The 25,992-nt window shown below is 37.3% G+C and overlaps 2 protein-coding genes across 3 annotated transcripts in view; one reads left to right on the forward strand and one right to left on the reverse strand.

Annotated features, from left to right (window-relative positions):
- The window catches only part of LOC104474368 (DGAT1/2-independent enzyme synthesizing storage lipids), a 688,180-nt gene that overhangs the window by 251,944 nt on the left and 410,244 nt on the right, over positions 1–25,992 (reverse strand). The window lies entirely within an intron of this gene.
- RP1 (RP1 axonemal microtubule associated) overlaps positions 1–25,992 on the forward strand; it is a 181,203-nt gene that overhangs the window by 51,984 nt on the left and 103,227 nt on the right. The window contains 6 exon segments of the mRNA XM_086742338.1: positions 1,944–2,076; positions 2,346–2,497; positions 4,775–4,929; positions 7,738–7,796; positions 8,121–8,162; positions 12,414–12,577. Coding sequence (XP_086598464.1) covers positions 1,944–2,076; positions 2,346–2,497; positions 4,775–4,929; positions 7,738–7,796; positions 8,121–8,162; positions 12,414–12,577 — 705 coding nt within the window.

A 25,992-nucleotide genomic window follows, 5' to 3' on the forward strand; every position in this document is an offset into this window, starting at 1 on the left:
CAGTCCATCTCCTGAAAGCTGAAAATATGTAACATTATTTTGCAATTTTTCCTAATTCATATAGTTCATAGATACCAATTTTAGTGCATTGATGGTTTCTACCAAGTTTTGTTTTCTAAAAGCTCACCTCTACCCTTCAGTGTGTGTCAGGGAGATTCTAGCTATAAATTCCATTTATGGAAACTTGAAAATGATGGAGCAACAATTATCCCATGACAAGTACAAGTGAAGAATGAACAAAGTTTGCTTAAAAGTAGGCCAGTCCTAATTGGCCCAAACATAGCTCACAACTATGACCATTTTAAGGGAAAAAGAAATTGCTATTTTTTTTTTTTCAATTTGGTGAATGAATTATTCTTTTCTGCTTCTCTTTTAACTCTGTTTTTCTCATGGTATTTGGGGATGTTAATCAGATTAAATTAATACTAAATTCTTGCTACACTGACCCCCATGTAAGATTTATTTCAGAATTGCGCATAAGTGTTCGTCTTCTGTTTCTTATTTTTAATCTGTAAAAGACACAAACTTGTCCTTTGACCTTTAATTCCTCTTCAAAAGCCTGATTTAGACAACCAGAATGACACAATAATAACAGATTTTGACATTAACCCAAAGGCCTTATCTGTAACTGTACCAAAACTGAATGTAAGTATAAATATTTCAGTTGCTCAAATGGTTGCAGGAATCCCACTTTCCATCCAGCTGGTTACAAAATATTTTTTTAACATTTTGGTCCAAATTTCATAGGGTAACCGTGGGATTTCAAATATTTCTTTTCACAGAAAGAAATAAATCATCTTGAAAGCTGTGTTTTTCTGACAAAGCAGTTAATATGTGCGATTGTTATGAATCAGCAGGGGGAGCTCTGCCAATAAACATTAGAGATTAGGAATCACTGCTGCAAAAGTATTTCATGTTAGAATAAATACATGCTTTGGTGTTGAGAGAAGTGCTTATTTCACTTAAAGTAATATTTTATTGGAAAAGTGAGATAAAGGCATATATTATCCTGATTTCCTAAGTATTAGAATTTGAGTGTGCATACTTGTTTTCATAATTTTGTTTGCAAGGGTTATGCATACTTCATGCACATTCAAAACACAACTGCAGAAAGGCAATTTTTTGTCACTCATTTCCTTTTGCTAGTGAAGGCCTATAAAAAAAAAAACTGTACTAAGCATTATAATTCAAGACCAAGAAAAACTGCTTCCATAAAAGAGAGAAAAGACTACTTTAGTTATAGGAAACAAGAAAAACAGATATTATAAGGTATAGTGACAAATAACTTGAGAATTTGAATTCTAACTTCCTTCAGAGGAATAAATACAGGGTGCTGGCACCTAGGTTGTCTTTTGTTCTGCTATAGGAGACCCAAATATAATACAAATTGTTTTAATATTTCAACATACACTCTCCTTGCTGATGTTCAGAATGATGAGTTTCATCCTGTTTTCATTTTAGTGTAAAAATGTGTCACTCTTTCCACATCTTCCAAAAGCTCTGTCTCATGTAACTTCACTTGCCAGAAAGTTTTCAGTCTTCAATACTCTGAACAGTGGTTACACAGAGGTGGTTCACTGATGGAAATCAGAATTGGTGACATTTCTTATGGCAAAAAAGGAAATTTCACTTACATATGTGTCTGTCTGTTCCAAGAATAATATAATTTTGAAGTCCAAGGCATATTCAAAGAATAGAGGCTGGCAGTTTCAACTGCAATTCCATGGGTGTGCAATACCACTCCTCTCTAGTGAGGAGTCAAGTTGCAAAGTAGTGGCCAAAATGAAAACGTTTTCACACTGCGATTTTGTATGTCATACTTACTGACTGTGCTACTGTTTTCTGAGATAGAAGAAAAGACACAGAAAATTGTGGTTTGCTGTTGAGAAGCAAAGCACTGGAAAGAGTGAACTGAGTCATAGTTGGAATTGCTTCTTCTCTAGGTGACACTCCAACATCTAAAGAGCAAGAAAACACTGAATTTTCCAGCAAACACATGGTTCTCAAAGAATCGTGATGATAGAGATTTTCCCTGTGAACTTCCAGTAGTGGAAGCTGGAAAACCTATCTATCCAAGTATGTGTATACTTCAGTTGCACAATTATGTATATATCTGTTATCTGGTTTTCAGTATTAATGTAATCTGAATTATGTTATATCTGCTTTATATTCACAAATGTGGTCTTAACAATCTTAAAAACAGATAGTTAGGCTGATTTCTGGAGAATATATTCCAGTAAATAAATCGCAAATAAAATTTGCTGGCATTGTTTATGTTCAGCTAGAGTGGTGAGTAAAATGAATTGCAATTACACGTGTTTTCTTTTTTTGGTTATTTTTGGAAGTTGTTTTATACCATGTTTATGTCTACACTGGTGACTTGGAGCAAGCTGACACAAATTCTGCAGTTTATCTGTGTATCTATGGAAAAAGAGGAGATTCTGGTGTAAGACTTCTACAGAAATCTGGCATACCAGTGACATTTCAGAGAGGAATGGTAAGTCTGAAAAACAATTTGCGTAGCCATATAAATATAACTAAGTAAGTTTTACTGGTCTTAACAGGTTCCTAATAAAAAAGAACACAAAGATTTAGAAAAATAATTTTTTAAGAACTAAGGAAAATAATTTTATACTAATCCTAGTGTAACTAGAATGAGTGAAAACACAGGTAGGAGAAGAAAAATGATATGAAGAACCCTCCTAGATAATGAGAAGAGCTGCCTGTGAATATATAACATATTCTGTCAAGGTTTAATGAGTACAGCTGATTCCAAAGGATTGCACAGAAATCATTCCATGATTTCAGGTCTTAGTAGGAATGCTCGTTATGTATTTCTTTAAATGTATAATAGTATAATGTTGTGACTGAAGCAAGGCAGATTTACATTAATTTTTCTTTCAATTGCCTCCAATCTCCTCAATAAGTAAAACATACATCATCCTGATTTTCTGCAGTAGTGTATGGGTGAATTTCAGGAACTACTGAATTTAATCTTAGCTCTGCCACTAGCCTGCTTATGACTTCCTGTTAAGCCTGTTTCTTCCTTTATGAGCTAGTGAGAACTAACACTTGTATGTCTAACAAATGGTCTCAAACTGTTAGTAGAATACTGAATTACAAAATAAAAAGTAGTATCTAAAATGCTAAGCGTAAAAATAACTCACTGGGAAACTTCAGAGGGATCTATACTATTTTAAAACATATATTTTATACCATTACTAGTGTATAAAGATATAAAGTTCTATTCCAGTTGAAATTCATAATTTAAGAGGAGTTTTCTGGGGGAATTATTCTAGCCAGACTGATAGTAAATTCAGCATATTATTTACACAGGGGCTAAGGGGGGTGGCTCAAAGTGCACTTTGTTATGGAAATGGGTGGACGAGACAGTGGATTGTATGGAGCAGCAGAGCAGGGCCTGGGATGTCTCACTTGAGGACAGAGACAGCTGAGCGCTGGTTTGAACAACTTCATTTAATCCCTGCCACAGATACGCTACGTGATACTGAGCGTATCTGCAAAGCTCAGTAAAGCTTCCCTGAGTGACCGCTTTTCATATGCTTCTGTTTTGCTGCCTAACCGGTTCAACTTTTCTGAGCAACCATAGCTGTAACTGAGGCTTGTTCAGAGAGTTCTGCTCTGCGCATAGTAAGCTCTTTGGACTGCTAAGTATGCTGATAAATTAACCTCTCTGTTTCTCGATTGAGCACCAAAACTACTTTGCCTTCTGACAGCTTTTGGCAATAATCCCTGTGCTTTAACTATACAGGTAAAATGAAATATTATGCAGATGGCCTTTCGAAAAATAGATTTCAGCATTTGCAGAAGACTGGGGTACCATGGAAAAAGTGCAAAAGTGAAGTCACTTGGGAAATTAGTTCTACTTGACTGAACTGTTTGGGTAGTTGCGGTAAATAATGCATAGAGTCATCAAAATAATGAAGATAAAAAGAAGTATTAAAAAGCTACAGTCCTGCCTGTGCACAATTTGAGGCAGGGATCCTTCAGAGAGAATAGCTTGTGATCATATATTACACATACACAAGGGACAACTAAAGTTGCAGAGGCAGTCTCGATTCTGCCATTTGCTAAGGACTGAGAACTCTACAGGTATGAATTTTCCAATATAGTTCTTTCCTTCATTTTCCTTTTACTGAGAAGTGTGACCTGGACCGTTACATTTAGAAAGAGAAAGCTATATGCTTTTAACTGTGACAGAAAATTACCAACCTGAACCTTCCACCTGATCAGCTTCGTGCTCCTGTGAAAACAAACTTTGCCAACTGTAAGCTCAAGCATAAACGAAAAACAAGGGGAAAGTGGCATGTCAGATTTCTGTCTCTTCCAGCAGAATAACATGTAAAAAGAGGAGGTGAGACCAAAAATATGAGAAAGTCTGTATTTTGAATAAATACCAATAAAGGAAATAATGGCTTTAGTTTGTTCTTACCTAAAGAAGAATAATTGTAAATGGGGAGGTACTGAAACAATAGTGAAGGATTGTGTGCATTTTGAATGATGGATGAAAACCCAATTTATTTGGGATTATTACTGCAGTCTGATTTTAGTTGTGTTTTCTCATTTACTCTGGTACATAATAAAAAAACATTTAACTTTCCAGATCCAAACACTTGGAATACAGTCCAGCTGTCATGAAAAACAGTGGGAATCTTTGTATCTTGTGAGAGTTAATCAGGCTTTTAAAGTGCTTCACCTTTCAGACTGACTTAGCCATGACGAATTGTCAAGTGTTGTCTCCTCTGCCTTCTAGGTCAATGCTTTTGAAGTGGAAGCCGTCTCTCTTGGAAAACTGCAGAAGGTGCTGTTGCACTGTGAGGCTAACGCCGAGTCCCAGTATTGGTACTGTGATAAAGTCATTGTCAGAGAAGCTGAGAACAACTCAGAATATGTTTTCATTTGTGAAAGGTAATTTTTACAACAATATTCTTAAATGTTCCAATACCTCACGGGGGCCTACAGGAAAGACTAGGAGAAAGTCTTCAGAAGGGCCTGTTGTGATAGGACAAGGGGTAATGGTTTTAAAATAAAGGGAGGTAGATTCACATTAGACATTAGGAAATTTTTTTTTACAGTAAGGGTAGTGGAACACTGGACCAGGTTGCCCAGAGAGGTGGTGGATGCCCCATCCCTGGAAACATTTAAGGCCAGGTTGGATGGGGCTCTGAGCAACCCGCTCTGGTTGAAGATGTCCCTGCTTCTTGCAGGGGACTTGGACTAGATGGCCTTCCAACCCAAACCATTTTATGATTCTATGATTCTTAAATATGTATCCCTAACAGTATTATGCCAATCGATATTAATTTTCCAGGGAAAGACAAAATTGGATTATTTTGCAGTTTCATATAAGCCACAAAATGTATTGTTCCAGAACAGACTGCTTGAGTTACTATGCTGTATGGTCTACAGGAAAGATTAAATATTGTGGCTGTGTTACTAGACTGTACAGTGCAGCCTTATCATACAAGGATCAGTGCTGTAAGTGTGACTTACCCAGTCAGGAAGGAAAGATAAAGCACACAAAAAGGTTCAAATTAAGTGTATTTCTAAATGGGAAAGAAAACAGATTTGCCATCCAGAAGTAGCACTCACTCTCTTTAGGACCATCAACATTGCTGGAGAGACAAGTGGGATGCCCAAAAGTCAGAACTATTTTGTGGTAGTTCCATTTAAGTTACTAAAAAAGCATCTTAAAAGTCAATTGATAAATATTGCATTTAGCATGTTTGGAAGAATATTATGGCCATCTCACATTTGGAGTTTCCAGTTTTGCAGTCTCTCTTGCGAGTATGTGCATCATTTGAGTGAAATGAAGGAAGTGTAGAGAAACAATGTGACAAGGCACTAGAACTAATAATATTTAATTAATATTATTTAATTAAAATTATTTAATTAATAATATTTAATAAACACAGGATGCCTAATAACCTTGAACATAACCTTGAACATCTTCTTGCAGCTCTTGGTGTCACATCCTCAAAACCAGGAATAAAGATGCTTTCTCACCTTGATAAAACTCTCTAAAACTGAGATCTTTCTTTAATCAGTAACATATTTTTAAACAGTAGTATAAGACTGAGGATTTCTCTGCAGCAGATCTGGAAGCAGACCAGCTGTTGTTGCTAGCTGTGGTTGCTACCTTTCTGAAAAAAATACAAGAAAAAATTTCCTAATGGAAGTTCTACAGAGAAATCAGGCCAGCTGCCTACCTCAATTACGAAGAATCATCTCTGTGTCATAGCTGTCCTCCAGTGGGTAACACAGCTTAGGGAAGATGCATGTCAGGGCAACACAACTTAGGAATAATGCGTGTCAGGGCACTTTACTGTGTTAATTCTGTGATAATTAACACCAGATCTTGATCAGCAAAAATTATTCAATGACAGACACTGTGAAGAAGTAGCAGAGAGAGGGTTTTTTTTTTTCATTCATAACTCTTCTACAAGGAAACACTGCCTCTGAAAAAGGGTTAAAATAGATCAGTGATGGGGGTCAGGGTTAGCTCCCGTGTTGGCCAAAATGTAAAGCTGAAATACTCTGCTCTATTCAAAGAGGAGAGAAGTTTTTGTTCTTCAGAAATCTCTCTAATTTATTAGTTTTCAGCCTCACAGCTTTATTTTACATTTATATTTTATGATCTGAGATATAAACAAAATGCTGCATTTTTTTTTTCTCATTTAGCCAAGGAAACATCAGCATTTTATCTGACTTAAAAATCTGATATTAACTTCTGAACATCCAACAGCTCTCACTGGATTTCAATTATACAGTATTTGTTAGTTACAGACTGATACTTTTTAGCATTTAGGATTGCAGAAGATACCTGTGTGGTCAGGTTTTAGCAGAAGTGATATAAATAAGTAGTTATCTAATAAGACAAAATTTATTTCTTAGGGACTAGTTCTTATATGAATTGGATTGTTAATATTTTCAAGATGAAAAATAAGGAGCCTTCAAAAGCTGCTCTGGAATTGTTCTGCTCATCACGTACCATATTCCCAAAAGGCATCATAGGAGACTGAATGGTTTAGGTTATTCCTGAAGAGTCCATGGGAGTGGACGAAGTAAATAAAAACCAACAGCCTGGAAGGTTGCTGATTTTTTTCTTTTTTCCCTGTAGAAAACCAGCTGTTTTTTTTTCCAAGCAGGAGGAAACTAAAAGAGTAGGTAATCCATGTTCTGAATGAAATTATCCATAGCCTAGAGTGACATGACTAAGAAACCTAACCAATATTTGCCTTCATTTGTACTTTTTCATTTATCTGTCCTCAGTTTGTAGCAGAAATGAGGAAGAGTAATATTTGATTCCATCTTTGTTTTTAACACTGAACTTTGATTTTAAGAAATAGCACAATAGATGTACACAAATTATACTTAGCACTCAATTCATAGCACTGCAAAAAATGTCCTGTGCCATATTCTTCTCTTTAGCTATAAAAAATACGTACATTCGTGCCATATCAGTCTCTTCATCTGACACACGAATATTTTATGCTTACACAGCTTTTATGTTTGCACAAATAAAATTCTTTGTTGGATCAAATAATTTCTACTTTAACATCTATCAAATCAAATAGTAAAATTTTAGGGGTAGAGACCCTTTGCTGTTATATGTAGTCAGTATGAAAATAAGAAGTGGATTATTCAGTTATATGGCAATACAGTAGAGAAAACATTGATTCCTATCTGCTTTCTTATTTTCTTTCTTATTCTTAGGTGGCTTCCGTTTATGTCCCAGGGTGTAATTCATTCAGAAATCGAGCTGTATCCTCAAGGTAAAGTTTATTGTAACTTTATGGAGGTAAGATCAGTAAGTTGTAATTATTTTCCTCCAAAGTAATCTGGGCTGAATTTACACTTTAAATATCACAGTTAACCATTTTGTCTCTTCCTTTTTTTGTACTTCTGAGCGAATACTTTATGTTTGCACTGCATAATGGGTATAGGTGAAAGTGAGAAAGTAATGAGGGAATGAATGAGAAGGAAAGTTTTCTTGTATTGGCTAGAATCACAGAATGTCTTTTTCATCTTCTCTTTCAAATCTTTTCTTTAATGTTAAAGGGTAGATCCTTTATTAACTGTTTTTTTTTTTTTGGCAGAATTTCAAATAAATCAACAGCTGAAAATGCAAGAAGCAAACGGCAAGTGCTGTTCTAGTCTTCTTTCTTTAATGAAGACTGTTTCTGTTTCAGAACTAATTGCTTTACACACTTGTTGCTGTTTGCATTTATTTTAAAATATTAATTGCAGCACACTATTTGAATATTATAGTAAACTCTGAGCTTCACATTTTAATTTAAACAATAAATCACTTCACTTATGCTTTCTTTTTATTCTGTTGTTTTTCTTTCCGTAATGTTAATTTTCTCTCTGGTTGAAAATTCTTATTTTTCTAGCACGTATTGCTGATCTAGCTTAATTTCCATTTTTTTTTTTTAAATTAACAGTTTAAACCATGATTCTTTCTCCTGGGATATATATATTGCTCTCATTATTAGTTTTCCATTTTCTGTTTTACCTGTGATTTCATATTTGTTCAGCTTGATTTTTCTGTCCTTGCAACCAGTATGGATTAAATTACGTTTCCTAATAACATGTAACATTTTCTCAGCTGTGAGAAGTTCTTCATGCTGTAGGTTGGACATTAATTTAGAAACTGTTGAGAGAAAGTTTGAAAATATTTATTAATAATTTATTATATCAATCAAGATAGACACAAAGACCCAAACAGCTTGTTTTTAATAGTGTCCTATGGCAAGCAGTTAATGATAAAATTTGTATCCAGTTATTTTACAAATTATATTCAAATCTCATTCTCTTGTAAGCTTTATTTTGAATTGCAAGTGTTTTTGCCCTTCTTCCTTTCTATGCCTTTTCCAGAACGAGTTCATTTTCTATCTGCTCATCACCCTTTGTGCCTTAGCTGTTCTCCATACCTCGCTTCCACAAGGCCTGCACCTGGAGAGCCTCCTTCACGGAGTTCAAATCAGTCTGCTTACTCTTCTCTGCACCTACAGCTGGATCTCTGTGCTGTGCCATTTAAGCTGTGCCTGTCTGCTTATACAATAAAAGTTGCAGCAGATAAAAATTGCCCTGTAAACCTAACAAAAGATGACAAAGAGGAGGAGTCAACTAAGTGTCTATCCAATTGGCTTGGTCTTGTGGTGAAAATTTGTTTGCAGCACTTTCATCCTGACCCTGTGAGGGAGAGCTGGCTATTGACAAAACTTACCCTCTGTCAAAACAGACCTATTTAATGAAAACACAAGGTGAATTGGTTGCAAAAGTCTCAATCAGCATTAGGTACCCAAAAGCATAGGCAGCAAACAGCATCTTGTCTGGGACATTTGCTGACATATGGAACAGTGGGACAGAGGCTTGAACTTGGGTATCCCACATCTACAGGGAGTGCTCCAACTACTGGTTGAGTGATTGATCTGAGATTTTGTTCACTTACTTTTTTTCCCTCGAGTTTTTAAAAAGATCTAATTTTCCTTCTAGATAATTTTTTTTTTGTAAAACAGAATTATTTTTTTCTGAATAGAACTTTCTAGTGTATTGTATTTTTTTTTAATACTCTAGAAAAAAAACAACCTAAAGAAAATTTCTAGAAAGTAATCTGTGGTAAGGTACCTTTTTCTGATGCCCATGGGGAATGTACTTGGTGGCAGGTTGCACCCTTTCTCCATGTATGCTAAATTAAAGTAACGTCTGTGACTTTACTTTTTCTGTATTCTTTTCTCCTCAACATGTATTCCTCTTCAGTCATTAAGGAACTATTTATATTCTACCTCATCAGAACAAAAACTAGCTTTTTATGCGAAAGAGCATCAAAATAATGTGTTTGTAGTGCTTACTGTTTCCAGTTTCTATTTGGAAGCATGCAGGAATGCCATGAAGATTTCTGGAATCAAAGAGATTACAAATTTTAGGATTCTTCTCCTATACTTTTATTGTCTGTCAAACACAAAGTCCTGTCTTTTTCCAGAAAAGAAAAACCCTCAGAGTCAATATTGAGGAGTGCAAACCAAAACTCTTTTTTATAAGGTTTTTGGGGAAGTTTGATTTCTTTTTTTTACCTTGAGATTTGTACTTGTGTGCGAAATACACTTATCCTTTGGAGGCAGAAGTTGAGCTAGAATATGCAGTCTGAAGAGTACCAATTGTGTTGTTTCAAAACTGCATTGCTTAACAAAAGAGAGACTTGAAGAGGATAATAGAATAGAAAAGGTCATAAAAACACTTGGGTTACAATAAATCAGATGATGAACAAGTCCAAAAGAAAATACATTTTGCCTGCTTTAAAATGAATATTTGTTTCTGAATGACTTTTGAATTTTTATCAGGATTAGTGGGTCATATTTTATCCTTTGTCTGCACCATTCTTCATAAGCACTTGTAAATTGAATTGTCCTTATTTTCCAGTCAAATGGTCCAAAGGAAATTTACCTTTAAGGAATTAATATTATGTTGTTTGAAAACAGAAGAGACTGACTTTTTTTTTGGTAAATGAGCTCTTCTATGTGGCAGGGAGTGCCTGCCTTGTGCTCTTTGTTTCCACCTTCAGTGTATAGAGGCTTTTCACCCTTCCAATTGATGTTGATTCTTTTTGTTCCTTGATGCTATGGTTCTCTTGTTAAGAAAATAGATCAATAGAGAAAGTTATGAGGATGCAAATTTTCAAAGGCACAAAAGAGTTTGTCACAAGTTGGAGTCTGAGAATTTGTAATGGAAATTGGATTATTCACTTGCTTTATAGAATCATAGAATGGTTTGGGTTGGAAGAGATCTTTAAAGATCATCTAGTCCACTGGGCTGCCATGGACAGGGATATCTTTCACTACATCAGGTTGCTCAAAGCCCCTTCCAGCCTGAACTTGAACACTTCCAGGGTTGGAGCATCTGCAACTTCTCTGGGCAACCTATTCCAGTGTCTTACCTCACTTACCATAAAAAAAAAAACTTCTTCCTATCTAAATCTACACTCTTTGACTTTAAAACCATTGCACCTTGTCCTTTCACTACAGGCCTTCGTAAAAAGGTCTTTGTCTTTCTTATAAGCCCCCGTTATATATTGAAAGGTTGCAATAAGTTCTCCCTGAAACCTCCTCTTCTCCAGGCTAAAAAGCAGCCTTTCCTCACTAGAGAGGTGCTCCAGCCCTCTGATCATATTTGTGACCCTCCTCTGGACTTGCTCCAACAGGTCCACGTCCTTCTTATGTCCAGAGCTGGACACAGTACTGCAGGTGGGGTCTCACCAGAGTGGAGTGGAGGGGCAGAATCACCTCCCTCGACCTGCTGGCCGAGTTTGATTGATCAGACCAAATGAACTGTTGCTGTGTTTTAAATTCCCAGCTGTGTATTTAAAAATCTGCCTTCCAAACCAGCCAGACCTCAAAAATCTGGAAAAAAGGAAATCAAACTTCCTGCTCCAGTTCAATCTTTGTGGGGCGAATTACTGAGGGATAATGAGGCTGGCCCAAGATGAATACTGCTGTCAGACAATAGATTTAATTCACGCAGGCATTACCAGACAGCTTTCTATTAATAAAATTGCAGTGTACACGTTGGCATTTATTTATAAGATGACTGTGGGCTGTTGTTTGTCTTGCACAGAATGAATTTGTCACTAAGTGGAACTTGTTTCATACAGGCAAAAGCTGCAATCAAAAGAGGGGTGGAGAGCATGCAATCCCAGCTTTTCAGATGTAGAAATGCATTTTCCAATTATGAATTGTTCTTCTTTAAAATAAGATTTATATTAAGCTGCTTTCAGTTATTTAAATAACTTATGTGCATTGTGTGGGAGTACAGAAAACATTTTAGTACCAGGGAAGCTTTATATAAAATGATTTTCTAAAGAGTCTGCATCTAGTGTCAGAATTTTCTCCAAAATCTTCTTTTTCATGCTAATCTCAATGTCATGCCTCCATCTAGGCAAACTGAGCTCTTGATGTGTCACATCAACATAAAATGAGAGGAAATGGTACTTAATTTTGATGCTTTGATACCTTTTTCTGTTGCTTTTCTTGGCTATATGTGTTATCATAATCCAAATTCTGGAGGTTGGGCTTTTTCTGTGATGACCCACAGGGTTATCGCTAGAAATCTCACTAGAAACTTGTCGTTAGCAATTCACTCTGTTCATATTTCCAGCTTTGGTACACTGCAAGCCTCCTAAATCTTTAAAGTTACACAGCTCACCTAAGATGAGTTTTAATGATGTAGCATTTAGCCAATCTTCTGTTGCCTCTCCCAGCATCATTACCTTTCAGGCACACAGTAGTTACAGTCCCTGGACTAAATTATACTTTTATTTATATCTTTCAAGTAACTTGCTACATATCAGTAACAGTTATAAAAGCATTTTGATTTTATTTTTTACTTTACAGAAGGAGACTGGAAGATTACTGTAGTCACTGGGGATTTTGAAACAGCTGGCACAACAGCAACAGTATCCCTTTACGCTTATGGAGAAAACAAAGCTTCTGGTCCTATTATTTTGGGATCTGGGAAACACCAAGTGTTTAATCCCAACAGTGAAGATACATTTAAGGTATAGTATGGCTGTTATATAAACACTGGAGAATTCAAAACATATGCAAAATACCTTTTCTCAAAACTGTATAATAGTGGTAATAAAAAGGACTCAAAGCACTATGTAAGGATCAGAAAGTATTTCTGAGGGAGTGGCTCACCTTTATGATAGTAAGATTTGAATCAGCAAATGTATTCAGCAAATGTAGAGTGAGCCCAGAGGAGGCCATGAAGATGATCAGAAGGGTGGAGCACCTCTCCTGTGAGGACAGGCTGAGAGAGTTGGGGCTGTGAGGCCTGGAGAAGAGAAGGCTCCGGGGAGACCTTATAGCAGCCTTCCAGTACCTTATGGAGGCCTACAGGAAAGATGGGGAGAAATTCTTTAGCAAGGCCTGTTGTGATAGGACGAGGGGTAATAGTTTCAAAATAGAAGGAAGCAGATTCAGACTGGACATTGGGAAAAAATTTTTTCTAGTGAGGCTGGTGGAACACTGGAACAGGTTGCCCAGAGAGCTGGTGGATGCCCTATTCCTGGAAACATTCAAGGCCAGATTGGACAGGGCCCTGAGCAACCTGATCTGGTTGGAGATGTCCCTGCTTCTTGCAGGGCGGTTGGACTAGATTACCTTTAAAGGTCCCTTCCAACCCAAACTATTCTATGATTCTATTCAGAACTGCATCAAGCAGACATGCCTCTCTCAGAATCTGCGTACCTGCATCTGCTTGATATGCTATTTTTAACCACATGTTCATTTGCAGAGGTAGAAAACTTTTTTTTTTTGCCTGTTCTGTGCATTGATGTAATAAGATAGTCCTGGCTACAGCTTGTGTTGCATACCCATCTTTGGAAATGCCCACTGTAAATTCTCCCATGGGTTTCCTCAGGCTCCTGCTGAAGGTCACTGTCATGAGAACCTTTTATTGGAGAAAGTAGGAAGGAAAGGGGGAATGGCTAGGCACAAAAGTCAGATCACACTGGGTAGGTTAACTCAGGTGATTTAGACTAGTGATGTCTTATACCTCCAAACAAATGGACAGATTTCTCTCTTCTTCAGAGAGACCTCTGAGAGTTCCTTCAGCAGCATGACATTTCTCAGGGCTTCTCCAAGTTCCTATAATTCCTACAATTTCCTCCAGTTCCTGTAGTTTCTAGGACTGTACCTGTTGCAATCATTAAATCTGCGATATGTCATTTAGGTTAAAATAATTTATGCATAATAAACAGATGATGGGGAATCAGTGACAGATAGGACAGAAAGTTTCTCTGATATTTATTTTTTTTTCCAGTTTGGAGTATAAATACGTAAGTTCTTGCAGAGGCAAGTCAATGGTGGTCTTTCCCTTACATTTATTTAAGTTGAAAGTAACTTGGCTAAAGTTTGCAGATAAGGTGAACAGGAAGGTGAAATCAGTGTTTGTCTGAAGACTAAATTTAAGTGTTCCTTTTCAAATCATTCTAGCTAGATAATCATCTTGGGTATTTATTCAGCTGTTTAATGTTGTCTGACAGCAAGTTCTTACTCTTTTATTCAGTTTATTGAGGGAAGTACTTAGAACACTTGTTTTTTTTCTTTCTCTTTGGAAAGAACAGTATGTTTCTCAAAGCATTATTTTTATCCTCCCTGCATCAGAATGAGACCTGATACCTGTTCCAGGAGCTCTGATGATCTGTTGCTATCCACACTAGCACCTAGGCTTAGGTCTTCTGCACTGCACCTAGGTCTTTGTGCTTGATATTTTTCTTTGGTGAAATATCACGGAAAGCTTGGAAGAGGCTTGGAAGCTAAGCACAGCACTTTGTTGCAGTTTAAGCAAGATGAGTCTAGAATGAGGAGTACCACTTAAACATTTTACTAAATTTAATTGTGTAATCAAACTTTTAAATTTGTGTGTAATGCGACCTTTAAACCTCAGAGGTTCTTCAGGAGGCTTCTCCCTGAATTCTAACTATGCCATCAAAGCTCCAAGGTTGGCCAGATTATTGTCCATCCATTATTTCTCAAAACCACTTATTTAACTGTCAGTCAGTGCTGATCAATGGGGAGAGAAAGAAAAGAACAGATAAAATAATTTTGCTTCCTTTTCCCACATTTTTTCCCTTAAATTTCTCAATTTAATAAGATAGCTGAGTTTTTTTTTATTAATCCAAAAGAAAGCTATGTTCTCCAAATATTTCTGTATTTTATAACTCTGCAATCTTCCGACATTAAGAGCACCATGTAATAACACCAATATTGCTAAAAACTGTGGAGCTGTGGAAAAATTGGATAGTCCCTATTGCTTTCTATTACATTAGTTTAATCTGTCAAGCACATTGGGGAAAATCTTTACTAAATGGGCCGAGATTTGCAGCCTTTGTGTAGAAATGTGCTGCATATTTAAAGGCTCTTTAAACTCCAGGTGACCTCTTTTTTTAAGGAAGTGTTAAGTGATGCAGGGAGCTGCAAAAGTTCAGTATAATATAATGGGAAAAATAAAGCACAATCATGTCCCACAAAAACAATTAAAAAAAAATCTCATTTCAAAATCTCTTTGGTCACAGATATAATAGGAAGAAATGACAGAGAAGTGGCCCATAAAAAGACAAGAAGACAAAACTGTACTGGATTATCTTAATAAAAATCAAGACTAGTAATCTGATAGAAAGTACAGTTAACCACATAGTAACTTGAATACCTAAAAGTAAATAATGAATATTCAGTAATGTTAAAAATAATGAAAAAAGAAAGTTATTAAAACTTGAGTAAAGCAACTGGTACTCCTTTATATACTCCTGAGATTTTGTTGCTCATCTAGAACCTGATTTTGATGTTTCTTGCATTGCTGTTTATAGCCAGTGTAACTTCGCACCTTGAATACTGTGTGCAGTTTTGGGCCCCTCAGTACAAGAAGAACGTTGAGTTGTTGGAGCACGTCCAGAGAAGGGCAACGAAGCTGGTGAGGGGTCTGGAGAACAAGTCTTATGAGGAGTGGCTGAAGGAACTGGGATTGTTTAGTCTGGAGAAGAGGAGGCTGAGGGGAGACGTCATTGCTCTCTACAACTACCTGAAAAGAAGTTGTAGGGAGGCGGGTGTTGGTGTCTTCTCCCAAGTAACTGGTGATAGGGCAAGAGGAAATGGCCTCAAGTTGCTGCAGGGGAGGTTTAGGTTGGATATTAGGAAGCACTTCTTTACTGAAAGAGTGGTCAGGCACTGGAACAGGCTGCCCAAGGAAGTGATGGAGTCACCATCCCTGGAAGTGTTCAAAGAACTTGTAGATGTGGCACTCCAGGACATGGTTTGGTAGGCATAGTGGTGTTAGGTTAATGGTTGGACTTGATGACCTTGGAGGTCTTTTCCAACCTTAAAGATTCTATGATTCTATGACTCCATGATTTATTAAGTTTGGCTACCTCTGATTAAGGTTTGTGTAAATTAGATTAAAAACTGGTCAACCTTCAGTGTAATGCACGTAGAATGTAACAAGGCTATTGCCCTTGGAGATTTTCATATGATGGTAGCACATGAAATTCACTGAAGGTAATTTACAGTTGTTATGTGGTGGGGAAAGTTCTCAGTTTTGACTTGAGTCTTGGGTTCTAGGTTCTCACAAGACAGTTGTGTGAACTACACTATATTTGCCCTTGTAGCTTAGCAATTTTTCCTACCAGATGGGAAAGTCAGGGATGAACAATATGGGAAAGGGAAAAAAAGGAATTTCAATTTGATGGATTTCCCTTTCTGCTCTGTAACTGTTCCTGTGTGTTCAGAGAAACTACTTCTAGGCTATTGTTTTCTGCTTCTGTTACTTTTCAGGCATAAATTTTAGGGTGTAACTTTTCTGTTGAGAGTCATTTCTCCTCCAAAGGAGTGATATCAATCTACCGTAAGTTACAGCTTTCATCAGAACTGATGATCTCTTCCCAGATATCTTCCCTGCGTTTTCCTCTGGTGTCATCACAGTCTCTGAGTTTTTCTCAGTATTTAAAAAATACTGATTTTGGCAGTATGTTGTGTTGCCCAAGACACTGAAACTTTAATTATATTCTTCAGAGCCCTGTATTCTGCATCATCACTATTTGAAACATGGTGAATTATCTCTTATGAGTGTACACAGTCTTTGATAACAAAATTATTTTTATAAGTTTTCTTTTAATGTTTGGTCTTGCCAAATATTGCCTTCTGTGTCAAAGAGAACTAAGCAGAAGACTGTAAGCCCATTAGCTTCCATAAAAGCCAGCTACAATCTCTCAGTTTTTATTACTTCAATACAGAATAATTCCACACCTTCGAGTACAAGTTCTGCTCTTCTAGTAATAATGAAGTCAGTAAAACCGCTGAGAGGTTCAGTAGATCTGCTTTCAAAATACCGTATGCTAGTCTTAGTAAGAGGCAGGACCTAACACCTCCTTAACAAGAATTCTTCCATGCTTTGCTTTTAAGTTTTCTTCATTATCAGCTCTGCAATTTCTTTAGGGCAGTGTTGGTCTTACTGATCTCAACATGTTATCAAGGTTATCTTAAATAACATTATATTAAGCTATTAAGATTGCTGATTTTTTTTTCTAAGATATCTTCAAACTTGTCCCTTTAACCTTATGTTATATTTCGTAGTTGATGGCTGTCTTTGCAAGGAAGATAGTTGTTCCATATTTACAAGCATGAGACATGGAGTATGCATGATACCTTAGGAGAACTGGAAATTGGAATCCATCACTGGCATGAATTTTGCTGCATGAGCTCATTTCTCTAACTGGTGAAGCTGGTGCCATATCCAGTTACGCTATTTAAAGTTTCTTCATCTGTGTAAACAGTCCGTTAAACTGTCATAGTCTATTAGAGCAAAATGCCAGAGAGTAATATAGGGATGTGAAAAACAGAGCTCCTACTAATACTTGCAGGGATACTTGATCATAAAACTTAATAAATAGTGTTCCTGTGATGAGGTTACTACAGCATTAAAACCAGCCTTTTCCTTCCAGTTACGTGTACCTTGTCCGTAAAGAATCGTGTTCATCAGGTGCGCCTTATGCTGTATTGTATTACACAGAGTTTACCTGTTGTTTTTCATTTTGGTTTCCTCCTGTTTAAATAAAATTGTTAGTAGTTTTAAATAATCTATTCATTAATGATTGGCACTCCTTCCTTTAGAATCAGCCCTATGGACTGTGTGAATCTGTTGTGTTTCACTGTGTGGTTTTCATTCCTGTACCCTGGATCCATATTCACTCTTTCATCAGTCAAAACTGAGATCTCTAAAGTAAAATGAGAAGCAGTGGGGAGAAAACCAAATGTTATAAAAATAGGTTGAAGCAAATCCATTTTCATGCTTTTCCTCCCATTGTTAAAATAAAAGAGCCTATAATGAGCTCAGTGAGAATTCTTCCCAAGTGGGAAGATTGCAAAACTGACTGGAAGCACTAATGTAGCTATCTGCTCTCTTAACCATGTGACTGCCAATGACTAAAAGCTGGGCATAGCTTGTGTCCTGCTATTTTCTAGCTGTGCCTGTTTGCCATAATGGCCATTTAGGTCCAGAAACAGATGAATAAAACTTAGAGAAGCTCAGGCTTTAGTCAGATACACTTAAGGCAGCATAACACAGTCGTACTGCTGGCTTTAACTCCACTTGAAATTGTCCGTCTCTCTATGAAACGTATATGATATCGACGTGAACCTCACTCCTTACTGAGATAAAAGGGAGAAGTATGTAAAACGATCTCTATCGACTACAGGCTGTGCCTGAAGCAAAATTTAGCTTTTTCCAATAAAACAACATAGAAGGATCATAAAGAGCCCAATCTTGAAGAAAAAGACAATTCACCTCATCTTCAAGAAATGAAAATGAGTGAACATGATGCTACTTGTTCAGTAATTCTGCAGTACAGAGTACTGCAGTATGGAGTGTATATACATGTATGTATGTTACTCCCCTTTAAGGCAGTTCCTTGGAAGAACTTTATGTACTCAATTTCAGGTTTAATCTTCCAGCCATATATCTACAAAACTTCCTTTTTTTCCTGCCTGATGGCAACACCAGTCTAAGATGAATACCTATTACAAACCCCTTTCTCTTTCTCTTGAGTCACTCCTCTCTGCTGGGTTATGCTCTCTGTTTAGCCCCCTGGTAGGCTTCAGGTGGTTGTTTCTGAGATTTTATAACACTGCTTTCCTTTGTTAAAGGTCTCTCTGTTAAGAGCTCCCCTACTTTCCCATGTCAAGTGCCCAAATTCAGTTACTAATCCATGCTCCTCCCTTGCCTTCCTCTCAGCCATTTTCTAGTCTATTCACATTCTTAAGTCTCCCATCATCTCAGTATCTGAGCAGTTTTCAGAACTGAGTCGTATGACTAATGTGTGGCTTATTCTCTCACTCTTGCTCTTAAAAATATATTTTTTTATTTGGGCTTGGTACAACTTTATAAAGAGAACAGACACTTTATACAGTACAGGGCTTATGCTAAACAAGATGAGATCAATTTATCTTGCCTTGAAACAGAAGATGATAAAGTGATAAAGTTTTTGATGGCCCTTAATTTATATGACCAGCTCTTTGGCAGCCCTTTAACAGTTCTATCTCCTGCAAAAATTATTTTCACTGTGCATCATAGGGATTTCTTAGTGCTAGTGATGTTGAGTCTGGTTCTCACCCTAGAAATAATTACGTCAATAAGGTGATGCCATTGCACTGAGTGCTACAGAATTACAGAGTAGTTGAAGGGATCACTGAAGATCTCCTAGTCCAGCCCCTTGCTCAAGGCAGGGTCAGCTCAAGCAAGTTGCTGAGGACATTGTCCAGTCATGTTTTGAATATCTCCCACTCTACAACCTCTCTGGCTAATCTGTTCCAATATTTGACCACTCTCACCCATTTTTTTCCCTCATATATTTAAGTGGAATTTATGGTATTTCAACTTGTGTCCATTGCCTCTTGCCTGTTCACTGGATACCAGTGAGATGAAGCTGACTCTGTCTTCTTTACCTCCTCCCATCAGGTATTTATACACATTGATAAGATCCTCCTCTAAGCCTTCTCCTCTCCAGGCTACATAGTCCCAGCTCTCTCAGCCTTTCCTCATGTGAGAGATGCTCCAGTGCCTTAATCATCTTCATGGCCTTTCACTGGATTCTTTCCAGTATGTCCATATCTCTTGTACTGGGGAGTCCAGAATTGGACACAACACTCCTGATGTGTCTCATCGGGGCTGAGAAAAGGGAAATAATCACCTCCCTTGACCTGCTGGCAACACTCTTCCTACTGCAGCCCAGAAGGCTGTTGACTTTCTTTATATCAGGCAGATAGAAGAGAAAAAATCCTTTAGTCCCTAGGAAGCCACTGCAGAAAGCTGAAGTCTGGTGTGCCCACAGTAGCCTACATTGTTGAGAGAAGACTCTAGTAGATGTAATTTTTTTTTTTCAGAGCTCATGACTTCATGCCTGAATGATCTACCAGGAGATGACAAACAGATATTGCAGAGCCCAGTTCATAGTCTGTCAGATTATTATAGAATCAACAATCAAAACAAAAGTAAATCAGAGATCTGGTCCTGCTCCTGGATTATGGACTGAGATGATGTATGGGATGGAGTTAATTTTCGCCATAGCAGCCCTTGTAGTGCTGTGCTTTATATTGGTCATTAGAAAGGTGTTGATAACACACGAGTGTTTTGGCTACTGCTGAGCAGTGCTCACACATCACCAAGGCTGTCTCTCCAACGTTCCCCCCTCACCAGTAGGCTAGGGGTGGGCAAGACCTTGGGAGGTGGCATAGCCAGGACAGCTGACCCAAATTGACTAAAGGAATATTCCATACCATATGATGTCTGCTCAGCAATGAAAGCTAAGAGAAAGGAAGAGGCAGGGGGCATTTGTTATTACGTTTGTCTTCCACAGCAACCACTATGTGCACTGAAGCCCTGCTTCCTGGGAAGTGGCTGGACATTACATGCTGATGGGAAGTAGAGAATAAATATTTTGTTTTCCTTTGCTTCTGCGTGCAACCTTTGCTTTATTAAACTGCCTTTATCTTGTCCCATGAGTTTTTTCCATCTTATTTTCTCTCCACTCCGTCCTGCTGTGGAGGGAAGTGATAGAGTGGCTCGGTGGGCACCTGGTGTCCAGCCAGGGTCAATCCACCAGAGATGACTACTCTGTACCTTTTCTTAAATAAATCTTCACGTGCCTTCAGACTCTCTGAAGCACTACTATGTGCCCACCAGCATAATCTTTTTTATCATGCATCACTTCTTCATGCATAAGGTGCACTTGTCCAACCACAGTATCATTCTGTTAGTATGATGTGCATGCATGTGATGAAGGTTAAATCAAGCTTAAGTTTTCTTATGTGGCCTGACCTTCGTTGTGCTTTCTTACAGCCAATGCTAGGCTGTATTCCAGTAAACATCCTCTGGTAGGTAGTGTTTTAACTTCTCACCTAAGCACCATGGAAAGTTTCAAATCCAGTAAAATACTCCTGTTCTGACTTGGAAAAGTGTAGATCACTCAGAAAAACCTCAGATATATAAGTAGCTACCTTATTCTGACATGGGAGATTTGTGCTTACTTTCAAGAACTGACACCCTGATACCATAAATGTGTGGTGTTGGCATAGTTTAATTAACTACATAGTACAAAAAAAGAAAAAAAGTAAAATCTTCCAGAGCTTTAATGTTATTCTTAAAATATTTTCCCTTTTTTTTTTTTGTGCTTAAGGGTGAAAAAACCAAGCTTTCTGTTGCTACCATTAGTTTACCAGGTAACAACAATGTGACATTTCCTTTCTCTAATTAACCTGGTAATAGATAATTGGCATCCATTTTAGTGAATAGTAGCACATCGTTAGCCTGTAGAGGAAGGTCAAGTGAGTGAGTATTGATGATGGAGTAGCTACAGGATGAAAAGAGCCAGCATGGACTGGAAAAAAAGGCGTTTAACTGTCACCATGCAGTGAGCAGTACTTATCTATGCAGCTTATTTTTGTGATCAAAGCAAGTACGAAGTGGGAAAAAATAATGCAAATTTTTGTGTGGCCTTTCATCGTACTCCTTACATGTCTATATCCACCTTTTTCATGAGACTGTTAAGTTTCTCCGTGAGCACCTGTGACATTCTATTTCTTGAGTTAGTGTGTAACTGTGCTGAGTTTGTTGGCCATAATTAACAAGTTGGCTGAATTCAGACATCCGGAAAATGCAAGTACCATGGGTGGACCCTGAGCACTTTACTGGTACATTAGTTATGATATTTTTTGCATAATTTACCAGCTACATGCTTACAATTTAAAAATATTTTCTACTTCCAAATATTTCTCTATTATATGCAGATGCTGTAGAAGTTAAACTAATGCAGTCAAAGATTTATCTTTCTTTTGGGAATCCAGCTGCTGCACGTTATTTCTCTGGAATTCTGTTAATGAGATGGCCTTACCTGAAATTAATAACTGTCTGTCAAGCATAGCCTCTAGTGGTTCTGTTAGACACTGGAATTTTGGTGTATCCTCTTCTGAAGTGTTGACTTATCCAAATTATTTTCATGCTAGCCTTTTCTTTCAAAGAGATTGCAGGATATTTTCTGTACAACATTAATAGAGTGACATTATTTTATTTATTCCAGTATATAAAAGAGAAATGGAGTAATTACATACATTCGTTCCATCTTTTTACTGAACTATCTTTCCACTGAACAGTCTCTTGTTAAGCCAAGGAACTCTTACTTTTCACTTAGTTAAACATCTCAAATATATGAAAATAGGTCACACAGACTTCACTCAAAATATCATAGGTATGCTAGGGACTGAAAAGAAAGTATTTGCATAGCTCATTTAGAAATGGAATTAATTTAGTTATTGCATCCTCTTTAGGATGAACTTCTTGCTGATAAACCTGGATTTCAATTTATGCCTAGAGACAAATTGTAAAATTTGAACTTTATTAAGCTTCAATTTCAAGAGGTAAGACCAAGTTTTCTAACGCATGGTCTAATGAAAATGTTCCCATTCCCATTGGTAAGAAGAGAATTTAGTCCTATGCTCGTCCAAAAAAAAAAAATAGTAGCAATGAGTAAAGTATATAGTTTTATTACTTGGCAGGCTAGTCTTGTTTAACTGCTTGCAAACATTTAGAATATGGATTTGGCTGAGGCAAAGCTACCTCTGTTTGAAAATGTGGCCCTTTTGAAAGCGGTGAACAGTTTTTACAATAATATGTATTGGTACTTATACCTTAAAACATGATGAGTGTTGACATTATTGCCTGTATCAGTGAAGAAAAATACTACAAAGAGAATAGAATTACTTCTATCATTGTACTCATAATGATATTACTAAAGTTAAAAAGTGCTGGCAATCCCTTAAAAAGCAGAGTCTGTATGAGGTCCATCTCCTTTAGAGCTTATCACAGAATTTGGTGCAAATTAGTTGACACATCAGAAGGAGTTTCACAGTCAATCAGCAAGTGAACTGTAAATGACAATTCAAGTGCTTTGTAAAACTTTTTGCTGCGAAGTGCATGAGGCTGGCATTTGTCAGAAGACCTCTTTAATAGGCAGTCCCTAAGAAGAGCAATATATCTGTTTGTGATATCTTGATTCCTTTACCTCAATGAGATACCTGTGTTTCCACCCCCTTGTTTCTTACCTCTGCAAGAGTTTAGATCTTATTTGTGTTCTATACATGGCTGGTGTAAGCCGCATCAGAATGACAACTTCATACCCCTAAACTATTATCTCTTAAATTTTTTGGCTTTGAATTTCCATCCATGTCAAAACTCTACCATATCAGTCTGAAGAATTTACAGGGAGAAAGGAACTTCACAAACCTATTTTTAATACTTCTAATAAGTATTTGTCCATGTGCTTTGTCTGAGGATTAGATATCTGATGATTTTGTCAATGCTCTGTTGCAGAGGCCAGCAAAGCTTAGCCTCAAGCTGCTACTTTTGCCACAACACTGCTCTTCAGTGCTCACCAGCAGCAGTTGCCTTGAGAAGCAGGACTGGCCTTTTTGAGGGACTACGGTGCTAAGGTGTACGGTTGCTAGGACTGTAGCAAATTTGTTCAGGGCAGTGTAGACTTATCCCAAAATATATCAGTCTTCCATCTTTGTGTGTCCTTGTCATTCAGGAAGTTTGAGTACCTGCAACATCCAATTACAGTGTAGTGGAGAAATATCTTTATTCTATTGACCACATCCTTCAGTAGATTTACCACGTATTTGCTGAGCAGCTTGTTGCTATTTCTCCTTTACTCTGTCTGCACATTTTCTGCTAGTGGCAACAGAAATTGCATGACTATGTGAGAGACTAGGTAACAGTAAGTGACATTGCATTATCCTTGAGCAAAACTACTAGCTTTACAAACTTAGCTGGGAGAATGACAATTGATAATTTTTGACATGTCAATTGAGTTATGGAAATATAGCAACTAACCCAAAATGAACAGAAAATTTTAGAAAAAATACATAATTTTGGACTTGTATCTACTTCTGAAGATCTAGACATTTACAAAGAGAGCTTTGCACTGTCCTTGTGAGAGACATGTAAGTGTTGTCTATACAACAAGGTATAGTTAAGAAAGCGAAGCAAAGAAGGCTTATGAAATACGTAATGTTTCTCAGGAAGCCTAAAGCAGATCCAGGAATAGAATCTAGTTGCCTAATTTACAGAGTGATGCTTTAGACCTGGGACCATCCTTTATTTTTTGCCTGGTCTTTTTGTTGCATTTCTGTCAGAAAGGCTATTTCCGTGTAAAATGGCGTGTGACTTTGGCAGCCGTGGTGCCATAACGGAGAACAGCTAGACTGAGATTTTTGTAAGCCTGTTGTTTAGAAGCGCAACAAAGTCAACTTTGCTGTACAACTTTTTACAGAATATTTTGTTTGTGAAAGTAGATTTATAAATGCCAACTTGTATTCAAGTCATGCAGAAGTTCAAGGCGATTTGGTCAATACTGTAAATGAAGGAGCAACCTCAAGATACAGTGTTTATGTTGGCAAAAGAGTATCATTATCTCTACAGTGTTATGAGAGTTTTTTCATCTGCATTTCACTGCAAGAGCAAAATTTGATATATATTTGAAAGAATTCCAATTGGCAAAAAGTAACGTATTAGCAAGTCAATGCCACTGAGACACCAGTGTGATATCTGATCTGACAGCAAGATGAATTTTCCAACCCCCAAAACAAAATGAGGAGCAGAAACTAAATTTGGAATTGTATTATGTGTCTTCCAGAACATAATATACATCTGATTTGCTCTCTGCCGTTGACATTCTTGCCTTAATTTCCACCCAAGAATAAACATGACAAGCAGCTGAGAGAACTGGGATTGTTTAGTCTGGAAAAGAGGAGGCTGAAAGGAGACCTCATTGCTCTCTACAACTACCTGAAAAGAAGTTGTAGGGAGGCGGATGTTGGTGTCTTTTCCCAAGTAACTAGTGATAGGGCAAGAGGAAATGGCCTCAAGTTGTGGCAGGCGAGGCTTAGGTTGGATATTAGGAAGCACTTCTTTATTGAAAGAGTGGTCAGGCACTGGAACAGGCTGCCCAAGGAAGTGATGGAGTCACCATCCCCGGAGAAGTTCAAAAAACATGTAGACGTGGCACTCCAGGACATGGTTTGGTAGGCATAGTGGTGTTAGGTTGATGGTTGGACTTGATGACCTTGGAGGACTTTTCCAACCTTAAAGATTCTATGATTCTACGGGTTTTTTTTTTTTTCCCCCAAGAACATCCATAAATGATTAGACAGAAACAGAAGTATTATTAAACATGTTATTAGTTTGGCAATGTTCTGTGTTTTTAATTATTTTTGAGACCTTTTTAATCTCAGAAATATGCCATTAACAATATGTCCTGCATAGCTTAGCATTCAAAAAAGCTCATAACTTGTGAGTCTAGTACACAGGGACGCTTTATACTCTTCCTCCCTGTAGTAGAAAGCAAGCAAATACTTTTGACTTGACACTTCACACTTAGCATGTGGACATAACTTCCTTAATTTTGTTATATTGTGTCCTCTTTTAGAGTGTGACTCTTAAGGAGCAATAGGAAGCATAGAAAGACACAAACACAGAAATGTTTAGAGTGACTAGAGAGGACTTTAGTGAATCTAATCTAGCTGCTTGCAATTAGAAGCATTTCCTGAAGAAACCTAACAGTCTTGACAGGGCTTTCTGTTCTGTACTGATTTTTCTTGAAACTCCATTTGATTAGGTTTGACGAATTGCTGTGTTGCTCATCCAGTAAAGTCAGGAAGTCCTTGCATGGTGATAAATGAGTTTCATCATTTCCTTCTCCTTCTTTTTCAAATGGCTTTTTTTTTTTTTTTTTTTCCTTTCTTGGTCAGCTATCCAACCTTTGCTTATTTTTGTGAGCTCTTCTCTCCAGTTGCACCAGTGATCTGCCAAACATCAACTACAATGTTGAAGTCCTTTGTAGATTCACCTGGAGTAATATTCTCCATC

This window comes from Chlamydotis macqueenii, chromosome 2 (assembly GCF_036417535.1).
Source record: "Chlamydotis macqueenii isolate bChlMac1 chromosome 2, bChlMac1.mat, whole genome shotgun sequence".
Lineage (NCBI taxonomy): Eukaryota > Metazoa > Chordata > Aves > Otidiformes > Otididae > Chlamydotis > Chlamydotis macqueenii.